The sequence below is a fragment of the Lissotriton vulgaris genome, chromosome 11, assembly GCF_964263255.1.
Source record: "Lissotriton vulgaris chromosome 11, aLisVul1.2, whole genome shotgun sequence".
Classification (NCBI taxonomy): domain Eukaryota; kingdom Metazoa; phylum Chordata; class Amphibia; order Caudata; family Salamandridae; genus Lissotriton; species Lissotriton vulgaris.
Window position 1 is genome coordinate 115,136,635 of NC_141699.1, and position 24,238 is coordinate 115,160,872.

A 24,238-nucleotide genomic window follows, 5' to 3' on the forward strand; every position below is an offset into this window, starting at 1 on the left:
CTTATGTCCATCAGCCTCCAAATCAGAAGACTAACCAGAGTCCTTGAAGCAACAATTAATGTGACTGCAGGAGTAATGACCAACTACTCTGCCGAACTTGAAGCGAACCCGCATGGTTGCCCTACAAAATCGTATGGTGCTGGACGTCATCTTAGCGGATAGGGGAGGAGCCTGCCGCATCATTGGCGCAAGCTGTTCTGTGTATATTCCTGATTCGTCACCGTCAGTATATGATGTTTTTTCCAAGCTTCGCCGAATTGCCTCCGAAATCCATCAAGAAACGGAAACTCCCAGGCCTTGGAGCTCTGAATTCTGGCAACTACTTGTCTCCTGGGGTTGGAAAATGATAACAATCTTACTGATTCCGCTAGCTCTCCTGTTTTTCTGCTGTCTGTGCAACCACTGTGGCCCCGCACTCTGTTCTATCTGTGCTATCCGATGTACACCACCTACCACGCCGCCTCAACGGACCAAAGATAGTAAAATACTGTATCAACAAGCTGTAGACCAGCTTATGCGGATCGATATTGACTGAGGTGTTGCCCATGGCAAAAGGAGGCCCTGTGAAACCTGAACCTGCTAAGTTGCCATGTGCCCCACCATCTTTGTGACTACAGCATCCATTTCACCTCTGTTCCACTGACCACGTACGTGTCAACCTGCACTCGAGCTGACCTTTTCCCCGCACCCAAGCTAAAATGTTCCCGGAATGTTGAGATGGCAGATTACCTCGCCCGGAGGTTTCATTCCTGTTCCAACTACTCGGCAAGAGGCAGGTGATGTGCCTAAGGCTTAGACTGTCCCATTCTTGCATCAAGCTCCATGACAAAGGGCAGGTGATGTTTACCTCCATCTCCGCAGGCTATATGGACTTTCTCTGTTCCTTCTCTTGCGAAGGGAGTGTCCACATCCTATAAAGAATGCTGCGTGCTCCTGGCAAGTAGAACAGTCTCCCATTACATACCTCCAGTGGGTCACGGACACTCTTCCATCTCTAGAGATTCCTGTGTAAGATTAATAAACCTGTGTTTTTTCACTCCCAGTGGTGTGGTCTCCCATTTTTTAACGTACCTGGAGGAAGCTGTGGACTTGGGTGTTTCCTGCACCGCAGGGTGGGCTACGTCTAAGACGCCCCGAGATAGATCTCGGTACACTCCGTTTGCATGGATTGATATAGATAGATCTCAGTACGCTCTGTTTGCATGGACTGATATAGCTAGATCTGAGTATGCTCGGCTTGCATGGACTGATATAGATAGATCTCGGTACGCTCTGTTTGCATGGACTGATATAGACAGATCTCAGTAAGCCCCGTTGGCATGGACTGATATAGATAGATCACAGTATGCTCTGTTTGCGTGGACTGATAAAGATAGAACTCAGTATGCTTGCATGGACAGATCACTGTAGGCTCTGCTTGCATGGACAGATCCCTATAGGCTCTGACCCATGTACAGGTCACTATAGGCTCTGCTTGCATGAACAGATCCCTATAGGCTCTGCTTGCATGGGCAGATCACTATAGGCTCTGCCAACTTGGACAGATCTCTACAGGTGCTGCGTGCACAGACAGCCCTCAATGTGCTCTTCTGGTACGGACGGACTGCGCAGGATCTCCCTGCAGGAACAGATCTCTATAGTGATCTACATAGGGGCTATTTGCAGACAGGTCGCAGTTTCTCTTCTAGGTGTTGCAGATCTGTGTCAAGGGCTCTATAGGCGCTAATTGCACAGCCAGGTGTCTATAGAGTTCTGTAAAGGCGCTACTAGCGCAGCCAGATCTCCAGAGGTCTCTATAGGCGCCGGTCACACAGACGGATCTCAGCCCGCTCTGCTTGCACTTACAGATCTCTGCAGAGTTCTCTATAGGCGCTGGCTGCACGGACAGGTCTCAGCATGGACGAACGGATCTCTATAGTCAGGCACATTTTAAGGATTTGGGGGCCCGGGGACGAACGTATTTTGGTGGGGCCTGCCCTGTACGGAACAGCTTTGAATGTATGATGCAGTTTCGGCTCTGTCCTGTCGTCAGTACCCGGATCCGTGGCAGTGACAGAGCTCACTTGTGCAGACTCTATCGTTGTTCCATCTATTATTCGGGGATAGTGACGTGTGTTCTCGATGCTGTGACGCAGCAAATAATCTCCGTGACGGCCCCCCTCACCCCCCACTTCTCGTATGTGAGTCCTGTTTTGATCTAAGCTACACTTTTTTATCGATGTTGCACGAATCACAAATATAGCATTCCTCTGCAAAATGTCTGCAATAGACTCACACATCACTCACGGTAAAAATAGCGTGAAGCAGCATTTAAAGCCATCTGTTAAAGAATTATTCACGGTCATCAGGACAAGACTCTGCAGAACAGAGCTGTCACTGGAGGGGGGGGGGGACTGGGGCCCTGGGCCAAAGCCCACTTTGCCCACGCCTTACAACGCCTCTGTCTATAGGCGCTGGTCACACAGACAGATCTCAGCGTGGACGGATCTCTTCGGAGTTCTCTTTAGGCGCCGGTCGCACGGACAGGACGGATCTCTGCAGAGATCTATAGGCGCTCTTCTTGCACTTACAGATCTCTTCAGAAATCTCTGTAGGCGCCGGTCGCACGGACAGATCTCGGCATGGGCGGATCTCTGTATAGATCTCAGTCCGCTCCGCCTGCACTTACAGATCTCAGCGCTGGCCACACCATCAGATTTCAGCATGAAAGGATCTCTAAAGAGATTTCTACAGGCGCCGGTCGCACGGACGGATATCGGCGTGGACGGATCCCTGCATGAATCTACAGGCGCCGGTCGCAGAGACGGATCTCAGTCCGCTCCGCTTGCACTTACAGATCTCAGCAGAGATCTCCATAGGCGCTGGCCACACCATCAGATTTCAGCATGAAAGGATCTCTAAAGAGATTTCTACAGGCGCCGATCGCACGGACGGATCTCGGCGTGGACGGATCCCTGCATAGATCTACAGGTGCCGGCCGCACAGACAGATCTCAGTTTGAACGGATCCTTGCATAGATCTACAGGCGCCGATCGCACAGACAGATCTCTGCGTGGACAGATCCCTGCATAGATCTACAGGTCCCGTTCACAGTGACGGATCTCAGCATGGACGGATCCCTGCATAGATCTACAGGCGCCGGTCGCGCAGACAGATCTATGCGTGGACGGATCCCTGCATAGATCTACAGGCGCCGGCGCGCAGTGACGGAGCTCAGCATGGACGGATCCCTGCATAGATCTACAGGCGCCGGTCGCAGCCACGGATCGCAGTCCGCTCCGCTGGCCCTGGCAGGCCGCGCCGTGGAGTGGCAGGGGCGGGCAGTCATGTGTCACTCTGCAGTCATTCTACATTCATACAAATTGACATATTTCTGCTCGGCTGATCAGGCCGGCGCGCGCGCTATAATCTGGTTCTAACCCCCCCCCCCCCCCCCCCCCCCTCCCGGCTCCCATCCCTCCCCCGCCCACTAGTTTTTCATCCACTCAACGTCCCTCAGCAGCAGCTGTGCGAGGAGCACCCCCGCCACTTATAATGGGATGTCCGCCTCCTGCAGAGACTGGGCGCGAGGGAAAGAGGGGTGCGGATTATACATGGGTTCAGGGGCGCAGCTATAATGCGCGCAGCAGGTGCAGTGGCACCCGGGCCCAGGCGTGCAAAGGACCCAGTGCACATTTCAAGTATGCCTCTCGAAGGGGGGGGGGGGGGCGGGTAGGGGTGTTATCCCTGCTAGCATTGGGGTTCAGCCAGGGCACCCTTGCTACACCACTACCTGGATTGCTGGAGTGAAGCCCCCTGTGACATTTTCTGCACAAGGCTCTCTCTCCCCCCACAGTGACTCTGCAGGGCTCAGGATGGTACTGCGGGGGGGGGGGGGGGGGGGGGGGGGGAGGCTCTTGCCAGCTGTTGCTGGCGGCGCGAATATGAAAACCGCTGTGCGGAGTCCCAGCTGCTCCCCCCCCCCCCCAGCCTGTACTTGCCTGCTGCGCCTATATTAACGCGCCTATACGCGCCTCTGTGCGCCGAAATGTTATCTTTACCGCACAGTCAGCCGTTTCAGCTTAGGTTTCACTATTAATAGTTCAGCCGCACTGTATGTGGGATCAACTGTGAAGGGAACCCTGTCTTAAATTAAGCCTCGCCTCCTCATTGGATAACAAGAGCGCGGCTGGGTGGTGATTATATAATATCACATTTCACGCACCGCGCTACGAAGCTGTAGGCCTTCAGTAAGCGCTCTGTATGGGGTGAAGTACACCCCACTGCACGTAATGAAAACACTGCGAGACACCGCGGGGTTCCATAACCGAGTAGGGTCATAGGACAACTCGCATGACTCGCAATATTCACTCTACGCACGATGGGGGTATTTGCCTCTCATAATAGATAGTCGTGTGATGAGCTCCTATCCTTTCCTACGTTTCTACATTTATAGGAACATTTAAACCCACGAGATGTTTGTTTCTCTGTATAAAAAACATCTGAAGGTCAATTACACAGAAACCAGGTACTGGGCATGTTTTTGTCAAAGATTTTTACATCTGGACACAATATCGGCACATGTATTTTGCAGCTATTTTGAACCCGTTACTAAACCCACCCTTTTTTTACATTTTGCATTGCTGCTAAAGTGCCAGATTAAACTCAGAGGTAGGTGCCTGTAGTACGACTAACACGTTTAGCGCTTGTAGGACTCGGAGAGAAAATAGGTCCGAGCGCCAAAATAAAAGTGACCACCATTAGCGAATAATGCGGTATATTTGGAAAGAAATGGCGCAGCGTGGCACTGTAAGCAATTTAGCAGTGTTGTTCAGCGTCGTTTAAAAAACACAGTTAGGCGCTGTATTTACAAGAATACGGCGCACCCTTTGTGTTTTCCCTTGCGCTAAAAAAAGCTGCCTAGCGCCAACACAGACACTCTTGTGCCATGGTGCAAGGATGCCTGCGTTGCAGGGATGATTGTTAATGTGCAGGAAGGGACACCCTCCTGCACATAAACAATCTTTAAAGGCGATTTCCTCTTTCAATGTGTGCTGCAGAGTGTAAAAAAGCAATGGGTGTTGAGGTGAAACACCCACAGCAATCCCCACTGCACGCCCCTTTCATGGGGTAAAATATTTACAAAGTGTCAATAAGCCACGCAAAGTGGCTTAACGCCATTTTGTAAATATGGAGCAGGGCATTGTGCCACCATAGCGTCCTAAAAAGTGACGCAATCCCCTTGTAAATATGCCCCAAATTAGCTCAAAGGAGGCCCACATTTGCAAATCAGGGCAGTTTTGAACTTGTGTAGACATTGTGTAACTATTTCGTATAGGCGACCAAATGCATTTGTTAATTTGTGCTTGCCAGAGGCAATGATTGCGGGAAAATCAGGTAAATAAGCAGGACAATTGGACTACCAGACCATAAAACAGGCCCACAACCAGACAAGAAACTGGCCCACACATCGACCAGTCAGACTAACCCTTTCGGCGCTGCATGGTTGATCTATAGGCCTGTCCGATGTGAGCACTAGTGTACCATCGGGTGCACCTTGAACTTGCTCCTGTTAGCAGACATGAACATCTGTACCTTTAGAAACATGTTTACTCCAGTGGTGCTAACAAGGAGATGTGTGAGCAGCTACGGTGCAGTGGCCCAGAGTCAGCAGCCGGCCAGCCCTGGAGCCTTTAATGTAGTCAGCCGGTCCGACAATAGCCTCACTGGCCTACTAACCAATCTGCCACTGCTCGTGCCAAGGTCAGCACTAGGGCACGTGCCTAAATGTCCCTGGTGGGCGCGCACTGCTTCCAGTGGCGTAGAAACGGTACCAAGAGCCCTGGTGCAAGCAAAGTAAATTGCCCCCTCCCCCAACCACTGGCTCAATAGATAAATACAGCCATAATTTGGTGCATTTAGGCTCCTAACACCACTGGGGCCCGGTGCCACTGCACCTGCTGCACCATTGATAGCTACGCCCCTGGCTGCTTCTAATGTAAAAAAATCATCTGGTCAGCAATTTTTAGAACACATTGAATCTGTATTACACATCTAAACATATCAACACACAGCTTGTCATTCACTGCAGATATTTTTGTAGTTCAATTAATGTCATTTTTTAAGCCAATTTTGTGGTTTAAAGTAGGGGTGGGCGCAGCTGGTGTAATTCTCTTTAGCATAATTACGCATAGTTACTGCAAAATTACGCATAATTACTTCAGAAGCATAATCCAGCATTCAGCGCTATTATCTTCCTGCAAAATGCACCATTGCATCCAAAATTGGCCCACGAAACCATTTTGCACTAGGAAAATAGCACAAAATGCTACAGGACACAACCAGCAGTACCCAGCAGTCGCTCGCTGTCTCTTAGTTCGTTGCTCCTGTCTTCCTGCTGTCGGATTTTTGCCCCAAATTAGCCTCAATTACTCAAACTGGCGTAATTGCGTAATTGTTTTAATTTCGCATCACAAAAGTACTACATAATTACTGAACTTACTCCAATGACTCCGGCGTAATTCAAATTTCACCCAGGCCTAGTTTAATGTGCGCGACAACCTGTGTTATTTGTGCTCCTGGACTGAACACACTCACTAACTACCCTAACTATCTCCTAATCAGCTAATGACTACAATTTCAGGCAATCAAGTTCCGAAGAAAGGGCTGAGAAGCTGTAATTGCTTAAGTGCTGGTTGGTGAACCGCTCTGAGCGCTGCTGCAAGACGGGTTGTTGGCACCAGGCATTGTGACGTCACAACTCACAGTGGCAGAAAGTGAAACAGCAGGCGCTGAGTAACAAGGGGTTCCAAAGTGTTTATGTGGGGTGTGGTCAAGAGGTGGTGAGGGGGGAAGAGGGGGGCTGCAACACGAGAAGGAGAAGAAAGCAGGGGGCAGAAAGCATCCGAGAGGAAGGGTGGGGTGGGGGGTATGCCAGAGGGAAAGTGATGTAGGAGGCTGGTGGGGAGGCCTTCCTAGAAGTGGGCAGTGGGGCAAGTTAGAAGTGAGTAGGGGGTGTGGGAAAATATAAGTGGTGAGCGAGGCATTGGGTGTGATTGGGAGAGGGTAAAGGGAGAAGAGGCTGTAGAGAGAGAGAGCTCTGAGATGGAGGGGGCTGAGGTAGTGAGAAGGAAGGACTGGAGGGTGCAAGAACATTGAGGGGAAGAGGCCAGGATAGAAGTGCTTCATGGAGCGAACTCTATGGCAAAGGGGCTTCGAGGAGCTATGGAGTTAACTGGGTGTAAAGGGAAGATACGGGGTAGGTCAGAGGTGAACTGGACGACAAAGGGTGCTTCGGGGGCGTATGGGCTTAACTGGATGAAAAAGGGTTACTCTAAGGAGAGAAAGAGAGTAAGGGGTGAACTGAACGAAAATGGGGTGCTCTAGGGAGAGATGGTAAGGGGTGAACTTGATGAGAAGGGGTGTTCTAGGAAGAGAGACTGAAGGGTGAACGAGATGAACCGGGGGTGCTTCAAAAAGAGTGGGGCGAATGCATGAAACGGGGACTGCTCTAGGGAGAGAGGGTAACGGGGGCAAATGGATAAAAGGGGGTGCTCTAGGGATGGTAAAGGATGAGCTAGATAAAAAGGGATATCCCAGCGAAAGAAAGGGGTGAAATGGGTGAAAAGGGGGTGCTCTTAGGAGGGAAGATAAAGACTGAAATGTATGCAAATATTGGTGCCTTAGGGAGAGGCCGTCAGATAAAAGGGGGTTCTTTAGGGCCTCCCAGAATGAGGGCAATGGATGAGACAGAAAAGACGGGGTGCCTCAGGGAACAGGGATAAGGGGTGAATTTGGCTAAATAGTTGTGCTTTATGGAGGGAGGGTAATGTAGGAATTGCATATAGATTAACTGGATAAAAAGTGGGCGCCATAGGGGAAAGGGTAAGGGGTGAATTTGATAAAGGCAGGACGTTTCAGGGGAGGAGAGAAAAGGGAGAATGGATGCAAGGGGGGTGAGGGGAGGCTGTGCAGAGACAGGGGGAAGGTGGAACGGGTGAAAAACATATATTTATAGCGATTTCTGCAATATTTGGATCAGATACATGGAGAATATATATAGATGGAGGTTTGGGATGAAAAGAGCGAGGAGAGGCTTGCGTGGACATTAAAGGTGCTTTTGGGGAGGGTGGGAGTGCAGGCTTCGGGGATGTGGGTGGGCTGAAGGGAACAAGTGCAGTAGAAGACGCACTTATGGGTGGACTGAAGTAGGCAGAGTCGGGAGTGTGTAGGTTGATATTTGTGGGTAGCCCGAGAGATGGGCGGAAGAGTAGAGTAGGGGGTGGCAGTACGGTTGATTAGTAAATTGGCGCAGGTATTAGTGGTGGGTCCAGGTGGGGAAGCCTGTATGGTCAGGTTTGGGGGTAGCCCGGGAGATGGGCAGATAAGTAGGGCAGGCAGTGGCACTAGGATGTGATTGGTGGCTTGGAGTAGGTACTAGTGGTGGGGAAGCCGATATGGCCAGATTTGTGGGTACCCAGGGAGATGGGCAGAGGAGTAGGGCAGGAAGTGGCAGTACGGTGTTATTGGTGGCTTGCAGTAGTTTTTAGTGGTGGGTCCAGGTTTGTGGGTACCCAGGGAGATGGGCAGAGGAGTAGGGCAGGCAGTGGCAGCCGGGTGGGATTGGTGGATAGGTATTAGAGGTGGGGGAGACTGTGGGGGCATATTTCTGGGTAGCCTGAGAGGCGGGCAACATTTGTGGAATGTGGAGGAGGTGGTAGGGTAAAACGTTATTTGAACGTTGTAGGGTGAGGTATGAGGCAGCTTGGCCACGAGTGAGACGAGTTCACAGACCGAGAGGAGGGGGGAATGGTGAGATGTGCGGGTGCAGAGGCACGCGAGGGGTCTGTGGGGTGAGACTTGTTAGTAGACGGAGAGGCAGAGAGATGTGGGTAGGCGGGAGAAACTCTAGGGTGAGAGTTTGGCGTAAAGAGAGAGGTGGGCAGAGAGGAGTTTGAAGAGGGGAAGGTAGGTAGAGTGGGTGATGGGTGGGCAGACGTGTGGGGCAGGCGGGACGCAGTAGGGTGAGATGTGCTGGTAAGCAGTTGTAGGGAGCGGACAGCGACAGGTGGGGCAATAGGGTGAGATGTGCGGGTATGTAGTTGTAGGGAGAGCCCAGTGACGGGGGGGGGGGGGGCAGTAGGGGGCGATGTGCCATGTATGCAGTTGTAGGGAGAGCCCAGTGACAGGTGTGGCACTAGGGTGATATGTGCCATGTATGCAGTTGTAGGGAGAGCCCAGTGGCGGGGGGGGGGGGGGGGGGGAGTAGGGGACGATGTGCCATGTATGCAGTTATAGGGAGAGCCCAGCGACAGGTGTGGCCGTAGGGGGCGATCCTTGTCTTGGCAGTGGGGAGCCGGCGTGTCTGCTGGGCGCAGCCTCTGCTCTCGGCTGCTGCCTTCGCGGCGGCCCTTCTGCAGGAATGTATTTTAATACCACGCGTGACCTCAAACTCACAGTGCGGGATCAGCGTTTAATTCTCAGAGTGACTTGTCTTTCTCTGCCACTGGCGGCCTCCAGACCGCCGCCCCCTCTCCGTCCCTTCCCCCACGCCCCACCCCCGCGGTCTGCTCAGGGCAGGGAGGAGACAAAAAGAGAAAGACACATCAGTCACGGGCAGACATAGCTCCCATTCGTTTTACTCCGAATCTAAGCACTTTAATGAATTGTGCTTGGCACCTAATCTAGATGACGCGAGATGTCCGCACTCTTTCCCCAAATACCCCTTATGTGGGTCAAGAATTTGCATCCTGTCTCCAGTGCGGCAGAACACCAGGCCTGGACCCACCTTTACTCCCCAGATGTTTCCAACTAGACCCGTGCTCTTTGGCTATCTTGCCCAAAAGAGGTGGGGGCACCAGCTGTGGATGTTTAGGGGGTGCCCCATGGCAGATGCCAGTGCATTTACAGCGGTGACCCACAGATGTTCACACCGGACAGAGACACAGTGAGCCAGGGGCAATAACACAAGGTTCCTACCTGTCCAAAGACGGGGCTGAGGATGGGGTTCAGCTGCTGGAAGAGGGGGTCCACCTCCAAAGACTGGGTGCTGCCGCTGCTCTTGGCTGGCGACTTGGCGCTAGAGGTTGCCAGCTGTGGCGAGGAGCCTTCGGGGGTCTTCACAGGATCCCTGCTGGGGCGGTCCCTCTGCCCGTGGGAGGGCTCCTCCACCCCAGGAGACCCCGCCGGGGGAGGCTCTGGCTGGAAGCTGGGGTACAGGTGGCTTGGGCTGGGCCGGCGCTGGCCCGGGCTGGGGTGAGCCTGCTTGGGGCTGGACTCCTGCTGGGACGGAGGGTGGTGAGGGGACCGGTGGCTAGGATGCTGTGGCGAGCGGTGGTGCTGCTGCTGGGCAGCACTGGGATGGAGCTGGAGATGAGTGTGGTTGTCAGTGGGCTGGTGCTGGTGGCTTGGGTGGTGTTGAATCTGATTGGCGTGTTCCTGGGGTTGACCTGGGCGCTGGTGGTGCCTGGGGGCCCTTGAGTGTCTCTGGCTGTGGGATTCTGATGGCGGCTGGTGGCCGTCAGCGCTTCCATTGGACGTTCTTGATGACCTCTTCCTGTAGGCTGTGGTTGGACCTCCTTCTTCGAATGGGTCATGGCTTTCCTCTCTTTCATTGGGCGCATGGCTGTGTTTCTCTCGGTGGGCTATGGCTTGGCCTCCCTCCCCCTGGGACAGTGACCTCACCGGCCTTCCATTAGAAGTCCTACTGTTTTTCCTGCTGTGGTTGACGTTGGAGTCCACCTCAGAAGGTGGCAGATGGCTATCGGACCCACCATGGGACTGGCGCCTTCTTACCCCATTCACTCGGTGCCCGTTGGCTCCCGGGTGGCAGAGCGGCCTCCTGGAGCTGGCATCTGATTCTTGGTAGTCCTGGCTGCCGGGGTCATCTCCCACACTCCTACCTGGGCCCGGCCCGTCCCTCCCGTGGGGTCTGCTGGGCGGCTTGTCCCTGGTGGACCTTCTGCTGCCCCCATCAGGCTTCAGCAGGGATGTCTTGGACTCGCTCTTGGGGATGGGAGAGGTCATTGCTGGAGGTGCCTAAAGCTCCACTCTTGGGAAACCAGCGCAGGTGCCATTGGATTTAAACTCCTGCCTGGAGCTCCTGAGCCAGGGGACCTCAGCCAACAGAGAAGATCCCCACCCAGAGCAGGTGAAGCGGACCAATCACGCGAGGTGGTGTCTTCTGCCCAAGAGCAGTGGTTTGGGATATAAATGTGATCCGTTCTGACAGCTTGCGGTGCCTTCAGCTAATCCAAGGTGAAGGCGTCTGCAGTTCAGGGTAGGTGGGGGTGGTCTCAACCCATTGAGGGTGAAGATGTCTCGGCTGGAAGCAAGGGAGATGCCCTTTTCTCACTGTGTTGTCTCTCTCAGCTGAGGGGGGGGGGGGGGGGGGCGGGGGCCTCTCCACCCAGAGATGAGCCGTGAAGAGATGTTTCTTAACGGAGAGATGAGTTGATTCCCTCAGCTCGGTGGAGCATCAGCAAGAGAGGGATGGAGGATGGAGGACTGCAAACAGTCAGGATGAACAGTCACCCGAGCAAGAAGTCCACGGAGTGTCAGATGAGCTCAGTCAAGCAAGGGGCATATATTCTCAGGTCAGCGAGACGCGACGGCCCACCTCTCTGGGAGGTGGGGGTGTGGCATGCCTTGTAGGAGAGGTGTGTCCAGGGAGTAAGGAGTGTGGGGTGTGGCCTCAATTCGAGGGCTCAGATATCTCCTTGGCACAAGGTGTTGGGGTGTAGTTATACTACAGGTCAAGTGGCTTCAAGCCCTCACTCACACAGAGAGGCAAAGTCCTTTGTCTGGAGGCTAGGGAGAGGCCCCCAGTTCAGGGGATGAGAGGGCTTCTTCTGCCTGGAGAGATGGACCGGTACTGAGCCCAGGGGCAGATGTCTTCTACCTGGGCAGGTAAAAAATGTCGAGATCCAAGGGAGGGAGGGACGTCTGTGGAGGAGTCCCACGAACTTTTCAACCCATTGAGATGGGCGTGTCATCGGCCCATGGACGGAGAAGGGGAGTCGCGTGCCCCGTGCGTGCAGATCTGCTCAGCTGAAGGAGGTGGGCGTGTCCTAGGCCCCAGGAAGCGAGTCTGTCCTCACACCACGGACTCATTGGTGGAAGCGATGCCCTCAGCCAACAGAGGTGAACAGCCCCTCAGCCCAGGGAAGGTGGCCCGGCCAGCTGGTGGAGTTGTCCTGGGGTGGAACTGGCCCCTAGAGATGCCTTTCTACAGCCAAGCGGGGGGGGGGGGGGGGGGGGAAGGGGGCATGCGAAGAGGTCACAGGGAGGGCTTCTGATGGGGTGTTTACCCAGGGATCTGACCTCAGACCTGGGGACCACAGGCTATCCCTGGCCTGTTGGGTATAGGTATTCCAGTCAAGGGTGGGAAGGGGGGTGCACCCTAAGCCTCGGGTGATACAGGCGAAACTGGCCTTGGAAGGAATTAAAGCACCGCTGAGTTGCAGTGTTGACGGCCCATGGTGGTCTCAGTCCCTCGGCGAAGGGAGGTGGATTCCGTCAGTCCAGGGACGTGCGGGGCCCTCCGCCCTGGGAGGTGCGGGGCCCTCGGTCCGGGCAGGTGCGGTGTCCTGAGTCCAGCAGAGACGAGGGCCTCGGCCCTGGGAGGTGCAGGGTTCTCAGCCCTGGGAGGTGCGGGGCCCTCGGTCCGGGCAGGTGCGGTGTCCTGAGTCCAGCAGAGACGAGGGCCTCGGCCCTGGGAGGTGCGGGGCCCTCGGCCCGGGTAGGTGCGGGGTCCTGAGTCCAGGTAGACGTCGTGCCAGTCGCCAGAGTCCAGGAGTCTGTTCAGCACCGGGGCCCGGGGGACAGCTCCTGTCTCGCGCGCTCCTCCTCCAGCCCCTGCCCAGGGGGAGTGCCTCCCTGAAAGCTTCCCCTCCGAATCCTGGCTGCCCCCTCTCCTCTCTCACTCTTCCCTCTCCTCCTCGTGCCTCCTCGTGCCTCCTCCCTGCCTCACTTCTACAGCTCCAACACTTCTGTGACTTCTGAGTTCCTTCCCTCCACCCCTCAGCTTCCAAACTTCCCCCTTTCTCCCCTCCCTTACTGCTACTTTCACCACACGTGTCCGTCCCTGCCCCCTCGCGCCCCCCGCGCTCCTTTCATCTCCGCCCTTCAAGTCCCCCCATCCCGCCCCTACAGTCCCCGCGGCTCTCCCCTACTAACTCCTGCTCTCACTTGCACTTTGTCCCTGTCCTTTCTGACTGCCCTTAGTTATCACCCATCTTTCCCCCTCACCCTTAAGTCCACCTTCCAAGAGACCTTTCTTGCCTCCTTTCCTCCACGAGCCCCCCCCCCACGTGCCTCTGTTAACCTGTTCTCTGCCTCCTCTTTCCTCTTTACTTCCTCCTCCCCACTCACTTCTGCCCCCACTCTATTGCCCCTCTTTCTCTCTTTCCCCTTTTACCCTCCTTTAACTCTCACCCTATCCCAATTTCCCCTCACCCCAATCACAGCTACACCTTCTTGCCTCTTTCTTACATCTGCCCCCCTCTTTCGCCCCTGCCTACTTCACCCTTTTACCTATGCCTCCCCCGTCCTCTCTTCCCCCCCTCTCCACTATCCTTTGGTCTCACTTCTTCATCGCCTGCTTCGTCGTTACCTCTCTTTCATCTTCCTCAATCCTCAGACCCAATTTGTCCTCTTTTGTATGCTTCCTAAATCTCCCTGCCTGCCTCACTGTTACCTCATTTACGTCTTTCTTACCTCCCCCTCTCTCTCACCATCTCTCCCCCCCCCTGTTGCCTTCCTTGCCTCTTCCTCCCTTCCTCACTTCTCCTGCCCGCCCTCCTCCCCCTGTCCCTCTGCCTGCCCCCTCCCCTGGGACAGTGGCCGGTACCTGCTGAGGACCGGAGCCCGGGTCCAGGTACTGTGGGGGCGGCTGCGGGCTGGCGGGTGAGACGCAGGGCTGCTGCCTGCCGGGCTGGAGCAGGGCTGCAATAAATACAACGCCGGAGGCGTATGAATATTTAACGGGCAACCGGAGAAGGAGTGAAAGGTGCAGCGGGTCGGAGGGCGGGAAAGGCGATCCGGCAGCACCTGGAGCCCCCTTCCTGCCTGCCTGCTCGTGGAGCTGCCTGCTGCCTGCCTCCCCCTGCCTGCCTGGGCGCGCGCAGGGCTGCTGCTGCTGCCTCTGACTGCCGTTTAACTCTCTCCCAGCCGACGGGAGCCTGCTTCCGCGCCACCGAGCTGGAAAAGGAAAGTCCTCTCAGGTGACCGCCACCCACCGAGGCCCTCGTCGGCCTGTCCCTGCAGGGGGGAGCCCCAAAACCCATGTATCGGTCACAGTAGCCACATACGGGGGACCCTCCGTCCCTCATGGCGGTCCTTTCACTCTCAAAACCCTCGACGTGTGACCTCATCCCCAGGCTCACTTCAGCTGCTTCAGACATTTGACTGACTCTGCCCCAGTCCTACAAGACCCGCCTGTTGCAGAATCTCTAGATTTCCAGAGAGGGCCGCGCGCCTTCGGCTTCCATGTGACTGACCCAGATCCAGCTCAACCGGCTGCTCAGATGCATCGAACCCCCCCCCCCCCCCCCCCATCGCCCCAGCCCACGGTGCACAGTGTGACCTCCGCAAGGTCAGCGATGACGTCAGGTCGTGTCGTACAGCTGCTGTATGACGTCAAAGAGCCCTGTGATAATGAACATGAGATGGACGAACAGAGCATCAAGCATCCGGGTGGGATTTTGTGGCCCTAATCAATTATCGCCACAAACCACCAAGTAAAATCCATATCGATATCCATATTAATCTAGCAGCGTGTGTCTGCTGTGTGATAGCATTCAGCTACCATGCCCTACCGTCCAACCACCGGCAGCGTCACTCGAGTGCCTTGTAATTCAACTTCCAGGCGCTGTATGTTCACCTGCCGCGCCACATCATTGTTCTGCCTTGTCACGCACCTGCCAAGTAGTGCCCTTCGACTACTTGCCGTCCCCTGGCACTGCCGCCATATTACTCAGCTGCCACGCGCTACCACTCGACGAGCAGCCAGATGGGGAATGACCAGACAGGAAAATCAAAAATATTGTGTAACATGAATATTGTATCAGAAATATAGTCAGTGCAAAAATATCGAGGAACATAACATGACAGCTCAGAATATTGTTTTTTTATGTATATAATATTGTTTTTAGGATTATCGTTGCATATAATATAGTTTACTTTAATATAGTTGTATTAAAAATAGTTTTGAATATATTGTATATATGTTTGTGTGTATTGTGTTAATATATTTTAGTTACATTCATTTTAGGTGTTAGCTCTTGTGTAAAGTATCTGATATTATTGTGATTTTTTTGGTGTGACCTATGAACTGTGCTTTTCTGGTTATCTTTTTCATAGTAACCGAATAAAGTTATTTGAATACTGTTAATATTATTAGTATCATTGACATTTTTTTTTCGGATAATTTGTAATTTTTAATATGTTATAAAAATGTGTTTACATTTATTTAGAAATATATAAATTAGCAGCAGTTTGTTGAGTTATTAAAATGTGTACATTTAATTAGAAATGTATAAATTAGCAGCACGTTGTTGGGTTTGTAAGAGAATAGAGTTGGAAGTCATTTAAAATAAAAATGTTATATTTTTATTATTTTTTATGCAAATTAAATATTTAATTGGTCATTAAATATGTAAATTACATAATTGATAAATTGTTAATTGAAATATATAAGTGCATTTTGTATTTTTTTTATGTTATTTTATTGTTGGACAGTTTAATTACTAATGTATATGTTAGTAGCAGGTTGCTCCATTTGTAGAAGAATTGAGTGAGAAGTAATTAAAATGTTTTTTACAGATTCATTTTTTATGCCAATTAAATATTTAATTGTCAATTAATTATGTAACAATTAAATATTTAATTGTCAATTAATTATGTAACTTATATTACTGATTACTTGTTATGTAAATGATTTGTTGTCTTTTAATTAATTGTTTTTCCATTCACAAGTCCACAAAAACCAAGAACAATTTGAGCAAAGCAGACAAGCAGGGCTGTGGATGTGTTGTTTCAGTTTGCTTGTAAATTGAGGCATAAACCAGTAAAAGAATTGTTAACTTTTTACAGAGATAAATGCCTTCCTATTGCCACATATGTGGCCGGGATTTGGGGATACAATAGAAGCCAACAACTCCAACTAGTAGAAAATAAATGTATAAAAAGACTACTAATGATACCAAAAGGTGCCCCCACTTTATTTTGCCATACTGAACTGGTTCATGAGTTCGTAGAAGATCTTATTGGCCTGGCAGTTTGGGCTGGACTGTTCCCATTGGGAGCAGGGTCAAGAATGATTTGCACATGGCCATGTCTGAACTGGGGTGGTGTGGAGTGCAAAAAAACAATGGATTTAGGCCCAGATCTCTGTACTGGGGTGTGAGAAAGTGGCTCTATATATACTGGACTAGAATGAAGTACAGTGTGTATAGAGTCCACCAACCCCAGAGGTATAACAGAGGTTAAAATCAGGGCTGACCTTACTCTCAAAAGTGGTAGCTTGGTCGAGCAGTATGGCAGTACCAGAGGACAGTGTAAAGCATTTGTTGTACACACTCAGTCAGCAAAAGGTTTCAAATACTCAAGGACTGAACTCCAGGTCATATGTTTTTATATCCACAGATATAGTTGTTTTATTTTTAGAACCAACAGTTATAAAAATATACTTTTCTGGTTATGAGTACTCTCATGTAAATACTTTGCAAGGGAGCAATAAAGTTCATGCACACAATGATTACAGTATTAGTAGAAAGCAACACAATCCTAACACACACTCTAGCATTGAGCTCAATGGGTTTTCTACATATAAGTACAGTTGATTACTATATGGATTACTTTGGTAGTTCCAGGGCTAGATCTGAGATTCAGTCCAGGGGTCTAAGCTGAAACCAGATTAGCAAAAACGTTTTAGTTACTGTAGTGAATTTTCATGAATATAAAGCTGTTTTAAAAGTTCACACGTAGAAACTTTTCAATGTAAATCTGACAATGTTATTCAATGGGAGAAAATTCAGGTTGCAGGTAAAGTACGATCGCGTTACTTTTGTAACCCAGCACTGGTCTCCTAGGGCCAGTACTGGGGGCTTAACTCAAAACAGGTAGTTAATTGCGTTTCAGTATTTCGTATGATTTTTAAAGAATATTTCCAGTTTTCAAAAGTAGACAAGAAATTTCATAGAAAAGCAGACAATGGGTTCCTATAGAGAAAATACAGATTACTAGTAAACCCGGTAGGGATTTCTTTTGCGGTTCAGTACTGGGCTTAAAGGTACAGTACTGGCTTCTCGCCTGGTCGCAGGTGAGTACTTCGGAATTCGGACTTTGGCTGATTTTATGTGAATATTTCCAGTTTTCAAAACTTTACACTTGGAACATTTTTGAGTCAAAAGGGGTCAATGTTATCCAATGGCAGGTAAGTGAATTACAGGTTTCCAGGTGAGTACTTGGTTGGTGAAGTTAAGGTTCTGGGTATATACTCAGGGGTCCCCCAGGGTTAAGTAAATACAGTTAGTTCCATCCCAGTGGCACAGGGGCGGTCGGGTGCAGAGGTATGTAGGCCCAATGATATCCAATGAGGGAAAGGGGGCCCTCGGTTGGTGGCTCCTGGCTAGCAGGCCACGCAGCTCTGGGAGCCGGACTCCTGGTCACTTGCTCAGGGCAAGGGGGGAAGTAGGATAGGACAAAGGGGTCACAGCCAGCGGCACTCGGGCGGCTGGGTGCAGGGTGGTTTTGAGCCGTCGGGCGCTCAATAATATCCAATGAGGATCTTGACAAGGGAACAAAGGCTGCAGGCTCGGGGACGGAGACTCTCCAGGGGCGACCAGCACTTCGAGAGGTAAGTTGTGATCTTGGAGCACAGGTAGTTACCCCAAAGGGAGGCACAGGGGGCTGTAGGGCGCCGGGTGCAGGGGTGGCTTTGGGTGTCGGAAAAGCGTACCCTCTGCTGGTCGCGGTTGGGGTGGCCCCTGGTTCTGAGTCTGCAGGCGTCGGCTGGTTCGTCGAGGAGGGTCTTTGGGCGCTGGACTTCGGGTCCCAGTCGCCGGGGGGACGTCCTCATGGTCTTGGTTCGGGTTGTCCCGGCCCGTGCTCGGCTGGTGCAGAGTGGGCTGGTCCGGAGCTTCCTGGTGGGCACCAGGTGGGTTGTTGCAGCAGAGCCTCTGCTGATAGGAGTCCCAATCTTCAAGAGGGTCAAGGCAGGTGGGTCTTCTGGGTGTCCCAAGGTTGCTGTCCGCGGGGGTCGCCGGGTTTAGGCAGGAACAGGTTCCAGGATCAACAGGCCGGTAGGGCTGGGGCCAAGTCAGTTGTTGTTGTCCTTTTGTTAACAGCTGCACGGCGAGTCCTCTTCTTCTTGATCTTCTTTCTTCTTTTTGGTATCGGGATAGGAGGAAGGAAGGTTTAGAGAGCCCCTAAATACTAAATGTAGGGGCGTTACAGGTAGGGCAAGGGCAGGGACCAATGGGTCCCTGTCCTGGGGTGAGTACACCCCCCTAGCCTGCTCCTCTCCTGTGGGAGGGGGGCAGGAGCCTAGCTGGGATTGGGCAGGGCTCCCCATCTACAAGATGGCCGGAGCCCAGGGTCGTGCTCAACCCTGTCTCCTTCACCTGAGGGGTGGAGTTGGAAAAAATTACACCCCCCCCCCTTCCTGACATAGTTTTTCCCACCAGTCTTCCCGCCAGTGTGGGGGTAGAACTGGTGGGGGCCAGTTGCTGGGTACACCAAATGGTCTGGAGAAGCTGTCAGAGGCGGCAGGCCTTTGAAGCTTCCCCCTGTCCATTCTGGGGGAGGAGACCTAGCACCTCGCCCAGGATGTGCATTGTTGCAGGCCCAGGAAAGCTGGGGCCTCTCCACCCAGGGGTCCAGCAACATGTCTGCATGTGTGGCAGCCTCTGCAGCCACTCAGCCCAGACGTGGATTGTAGGTTCGGGTTTTGGAGGGCATCTTTAAGATGCCCTCTGGTGCATTCTACATTAAATTCTACTCTGGCATTATTGCAGGTTTAATGTTCTGAGAAGTTTGGTTCCAAACTTGTCAGTCTTCAGTGTAGCCATTATGATGCTGTGGAGTTCGTAAAGACAACCTCCCAGCAACATATACTCTTAATGGCATCACTGCATTTACAGTGCCCATGAATGGCCGTGGGTAATGTAGGGGCACAGGGCTCATGCACCTGTGCCCTCACCTCTGGCATAGGGCACCCAGCTAGAGGGGTGACTGAAGTATGCCAGGGCAGTGGGTTCTGTGGGCATGGCACACAGGGATGTGTGCCATGTCGACTCTTGGTTTAGCTCTGTACCTAGACACTCAGGCTGCAAAGGCAGTGTGTGTGTGTCAGGGCACAGGGCCTCTAAGGGTGGCACAATAAGTGCTGCAGCCCTCAGGGGTTTTCTCTGGTCACCATGCCCTGGGTACCTAGGGTACCATTTATTATGGGCTGACAGGTGGCCAGAGATGCCAATTGGGTCTTTTGTTTCAGCATAGTTTTAGGGAAGGAACACAGGCCCTGGGTACCTGGATGGCAGGAACCCAGGGCACACTCAGTCAAAGCACATCAGCAGTTCAGAAAAAAGTGGGGGCATACCAATGCAAGAAAGATGGCACTTTCTCACACAACCCCCCCAAACAAAAGGTGATGAGACTAACCTTGCCCTAGGGATTCTTCATTGTCTAAGTGGAAAAACCTGGAAAGTCCATCTGCATTGGCATGGTCAGTCCCTGGTCGGTGTTCCACTTCAAAGTCCATTCCCTGTAGGGAGATGGACCATCTCAGTAGTTTTGAATTTTCCCCTTTCATCTGCATTAGCCATCTGCGAGGTATGTGGTCAGTTTGAACCAGGAAGTGAGTTCCAAACAGGTAGGGCCTCAACTTCTGCAGGGACCAAACCACAGCAAAGGCCTCCCTCTCAATGACACTCCAACGCTGCTCTCTGGGGAGTAACCTCCTGCTTATAAAAGCAACAGGTTGGTCTTGGCCTTCCTCATTGACCTGGGAGAGGACTGCTCCTATCCCCAGCTCTGAGGCATCAGTCTGCACTATACATTGATTGAAGTCTGGTGCTTTTAGAATGGGTGCTGAGCACATTGCTTTTTTTCAGGGTGTCAAAAGCCTTTTGGCAGCTAACACTCCAGTTCATTTTCTTGGGCATTTTATTGGAGGTGAGTTCTGAGAGGGGGGTCACAATGGTTCCATATCCCTTCACAAACTTTCTGAAATACCCAGGCAAGCCAAGGAATGCCCTGACTTGGGTCTGGGTGGTTGGAGCTGCCAAGTCCAGAATGCTCTGGATCTTGGGCTGTAAGGGTTGAACCTGGCCTCCATCAACAATGTGACCCAAGTACACCACAGTGCCTTGCCCTATCTGGCATTTGGATGCCTTGATAGTCAGTCCAGCAGATGGCAGCGCTTGTAGAACCATCCCAAGGTGGATCAGGTGTTCCTGCCAGGTAGAGCTAAAGACAGCAATATCATCAAGATAGGCTGCACTAATGGATTCCAACCCAGTCAGGACTTGGTTTACCAACCTCCGGGAGGTGGCAGGGGCATTCTTTAACCCAAAAGGCATTACAGTAAACTGATAGTGTCCATCAGGGGTAGAGAATGCTGTTTTCTCTTTGGCTCCTGGGGCCATGCCAATTTGCCAGTACCCTGCAGTTAAGTTAAAGGTGCTTAGGAATTTGGCTGCCCCTAGTTTGTCTATCAACTCATCTGCCCTTGGAATGGGGTGAGCATCTGTCTTTGTGACAGAGTTGAGCCCTCTATAGTCCACACAGAACCTCATCTCTCTCTTTCCACCCTGTTGATGAGGTTTGGGGTCCAACGTCACTGGGCTAGCCCAGAGGCTCTCAGAGGGTTCAATCACCCCTAGCTCCAGCATCTTGCTGACTTCAGCTTTATTGCTTTCCTTGACTTGGTCTGATTGTCAATAGATTTTGTTTTTGACAGGGTTACTGTCACCAGTGTCCACATCATGGGTACACCAGCGGGTCAGACCAGGGGTCAAGGAAAAGAGACTAGCAAACTGCTGCAAGTCTTGCTTGCAGACAGCCTACTTTGGGGAGGTGGGTGTCTGAAAAGACTACTCCATCCACTGACCCATCTTTTGGGCTGGAAGAGAGGAGCTCAGGGAGAGGTTCACTCTCTGCTTCCTGTTCCTCATCAGTCACCATCAGCATGGTGAGGTCAGCCCTGTCATGGTAGAGTTTAAGGCGGTTCACATGGATAACCCTTTTGGGTGTCCTGCTGGTGCCCAGGTCCACTAAGTAAGTGACCTCACTCTTTTTTCCCCAGGATAGGGTAAGGGTCACTCCATCTGTCTTGGAGAACCCTTGGTGCCACTGGCTCCAAATCCCACACCTGTTGCCCAGGTTGAAAATCAACCATGGCTACTTTTTGGTCATACCAGTGCTTCTGCAGCTCCTGGCTGGCCACAAGATTCTTGGATGCCTTATCCCTGTACTCAGCCATTCCACACCTTAGGCCAAGCACATAGTCTACAATGTCTTGTTTGGGCTCTTGGAGAGGCCTCTCCCAACCCTCTTTCACAAGATAAAGTGGTCCCCTCACAGGGTGGCCAAACAGAAGCTGAAAGGGTGAAAACCCCACTCTCTTCTGAGGCACTTCCCTATAAGCAAAAAGCAGGCATGGCAACAGGACATCCCATCTCCTTTTGAGTTTTTCAGGGAGTCCCATAATCATACCTTTCAATGTCTTGTTGAACCTCTCAACAAGACCTTTGGTTTGTGGGTGTTAGGGAGTAGTGAACTTGTACTGGACCCCACACTCCTTCCACATGTGCTTCAGGTAAGCAGACATGAAGTTGGAACCCCTGTCTGAAACCACCTCCTTAGGAAACCCTACCCCGGTGAAGACACCCCGGAGGGCCTTAGGTACTGCAGGAGCTGTAGTCACCCTAAGGGGATCTGCCTCAGGGTACCTAGTAGCATGATCCACTACTACTAGAATGAATTTGTTCCCTGAGGCCGTGGGAGGTTCCAGTGGAACCACAATGTCCATACCTACCCTTTCCAAGGGTACCCCCACCACTGGTAGTGTAATCAGGGGGGGGCTTTGGCTTGCCACCTGTCTTGCCACTGGCCAGACAGGTAACACAGGAGCTCACAAACTCCTTTACTTTTTGGTTCATCTGGGGCCAGTAGAAATGACTAACTAGCCTTTCCCAAGTCTTGGTCTGCCCCAGATGTCCAGCTATGGGGATGTCATGAGCTAAAGTTAGAAGGAACTCCCTGTACTTCTGTGGTACTACCACCCTCCTGGTAGCTCCAGGATTGGAGTTTCTTACCTCAGCATACATTAATCCCTCTTCCCAATAGGCTCTGTGGGTACCACTGACATCTCCCTTGGCTTCTGAAACAGCTTGCTGCCTCAGGCTCTCAAGAGTAGGGCAGTCTCGCTGGCCCTGGCACAGCTCTTCCCTAGTGGGTCCCCCTGGGCACAGGAGTCCAACCTGGTAAGGTTCAAGCTCCATGGGCTCAGTTCCCCTCTAGGGTTTTCAAGTCCTCTCCCTGGGGAGAGGGGTCCTGAGAGGCTTGCTGTGTAGAAGCTGGTCCCCAAGTCTTCTTGCTTTTTCTCTTGGTTGGTTGGGCCATATTTTCAGGCTCCAAACCTGCTTGTTCACCCTGCTTTTTGCTCTGTGCTCTGGTTTGCACACACACCAGTCTAGGGATACCCAGCATGGCTGCATTGGCTACTTGCTCAACCTCTGCCCAGGCTGATGTTTGCAGGTCATTTCCAAGCAGACAGTCAGCTGGAAGTTGTGGAGAGACCACTACTAGTTTCAGGCCAGTACCCTCCCCCCAACCTAATGTCACCATAGCCATAGGGCGTTGGGTGGTAATACTGTCAGCATTGGTGACTGGGTACGTTTTCCCAATCAGGTATTGCTCTGGGGAAACCAGCATTTCCTTCACCATAGTGATGCTGGCACCCGTTTCCCTCAGTGCTTCTACTTTATTTCCATCAATGGAGGGGTATTGTAAATACTTTTTACAGTTGGGTGGCCACCCAGCTACACTGGCAAACTCCATGTCCCCCAAGGAGACTAGACTAGCTTGAGCGTATTCCAAGATTTGCTCTGGACACTCCTCTGATCCCATTACTGTCCCTGGGGTAGCCTTAGGGGCTTTGTTGTAGGGGCAGTTCTTATCTAAAGTTAAATGTCCCAACTTCTTACAGTTGTTACAATAGGCCTAGTTAGGATCAGCGTTTTTTCCCCTATAGGGCTGAGGCACATAGGGAGTAGTTTGGGACCCACCCACCTGCACAGGTTTTTGGGTCCCTTTGGAAGACTCAGACTTTTTATCTTGGGGATTCTCACCACCTTTCCCCTAGGGAGGTCTTGTGACCACTTTCTTTAGGTCACCCCCAGTGGCTGTCCTTGTCACCCTAGTCTTGACCCAGTGGTCTGCCTTCTTTCCCAATTCTTGGGTAGAAATTAGACCTAGGTCTACCAAATGCTGATGCAACTTTTCATTTGTGCAATTACTCAAAATGTGTTCCTTCATAAACAAATTATAAAGTCCAGTAAAATCATACACATTGTGTCCAGTTAACCAACCATCAAGTGTCTTTACTGAGTAGTCAAATCAAATGAAATCAAAGATAGCTTTATTCGATTTTACATTAAAATCATAAAAGCAGATAAAATGAATACATCCAGTAGAACAATTACAATTGATATTTAAAAAGCTATATACAGTACATAGTTCGTGAATACAGCACACCCCTTACTCAAAGGATGCTAGAATAAAACAGCAGTCATTAAATTTCATAAAGGGTTACAATTGAACCATAGTGGATCTACATCTAATCACAAATTTCAGATACCTGGACACAGCAGTAATAGTCATTTCATTAGACAAGGTGAGTAGTTTAAATAATGCTGGTCTGCATTGTCTCAGATTCCAAAATTTAAGAAGAGGTAATAGATATCTTTTCCGCCCCCACTCAAAGAATCTGCAGAACAGAACGCAATGTATGATTGATTGAGTGGAAGAATCATCACACGGACAAGTGGTTAATTGTGGCGACCAATCATTTGGGTTAGGAAAAGTTAACATCCTAAAAAAACTTCCAGTTCTCAGGCGTGCTAGAAGCATTCTGCTGTAACTTGTCTGGTCGAGTGACAAATAAAGCTGTAGCCCAGAGTTTTGCAACAAGAATTGATGATAAATGACAGAAGCCTTGTTCCCCTCTAGACACCAGCGTCGATCTTCCAGATGG

The 24,238-nt window shown here is 51.5% G+C and overlaps 1 protein-coding gene across 2 annotated transcripts in view; it reads right to left on the minus strand.

The window, feature by feature from the left end:
- The window catches only part of CABP1 (calcium binding protein 1), a 209,306-nt gene extending 197,075 nt beyond the window's left edge, over window positions 1-12,231 (minus strand). For both annotated transcript variants that reach the window (XM_086942851.1, XM_086942850.1), the window contains exon 1: window positions 9,958-12,231. In XM_086942851.1, the coding sequence (XP_086798977.1) occupies window positions 9,958-11,004 (1,047 nt within the window). In that variant the 5' untranslated portion in view covers window positions 11,005-12,231. The remainder of the gene's footprint in view (window positions 1-9,957) is intronic.
- Window positions 12,232-24,238: the final 12,007 nt, after the last annotated feature.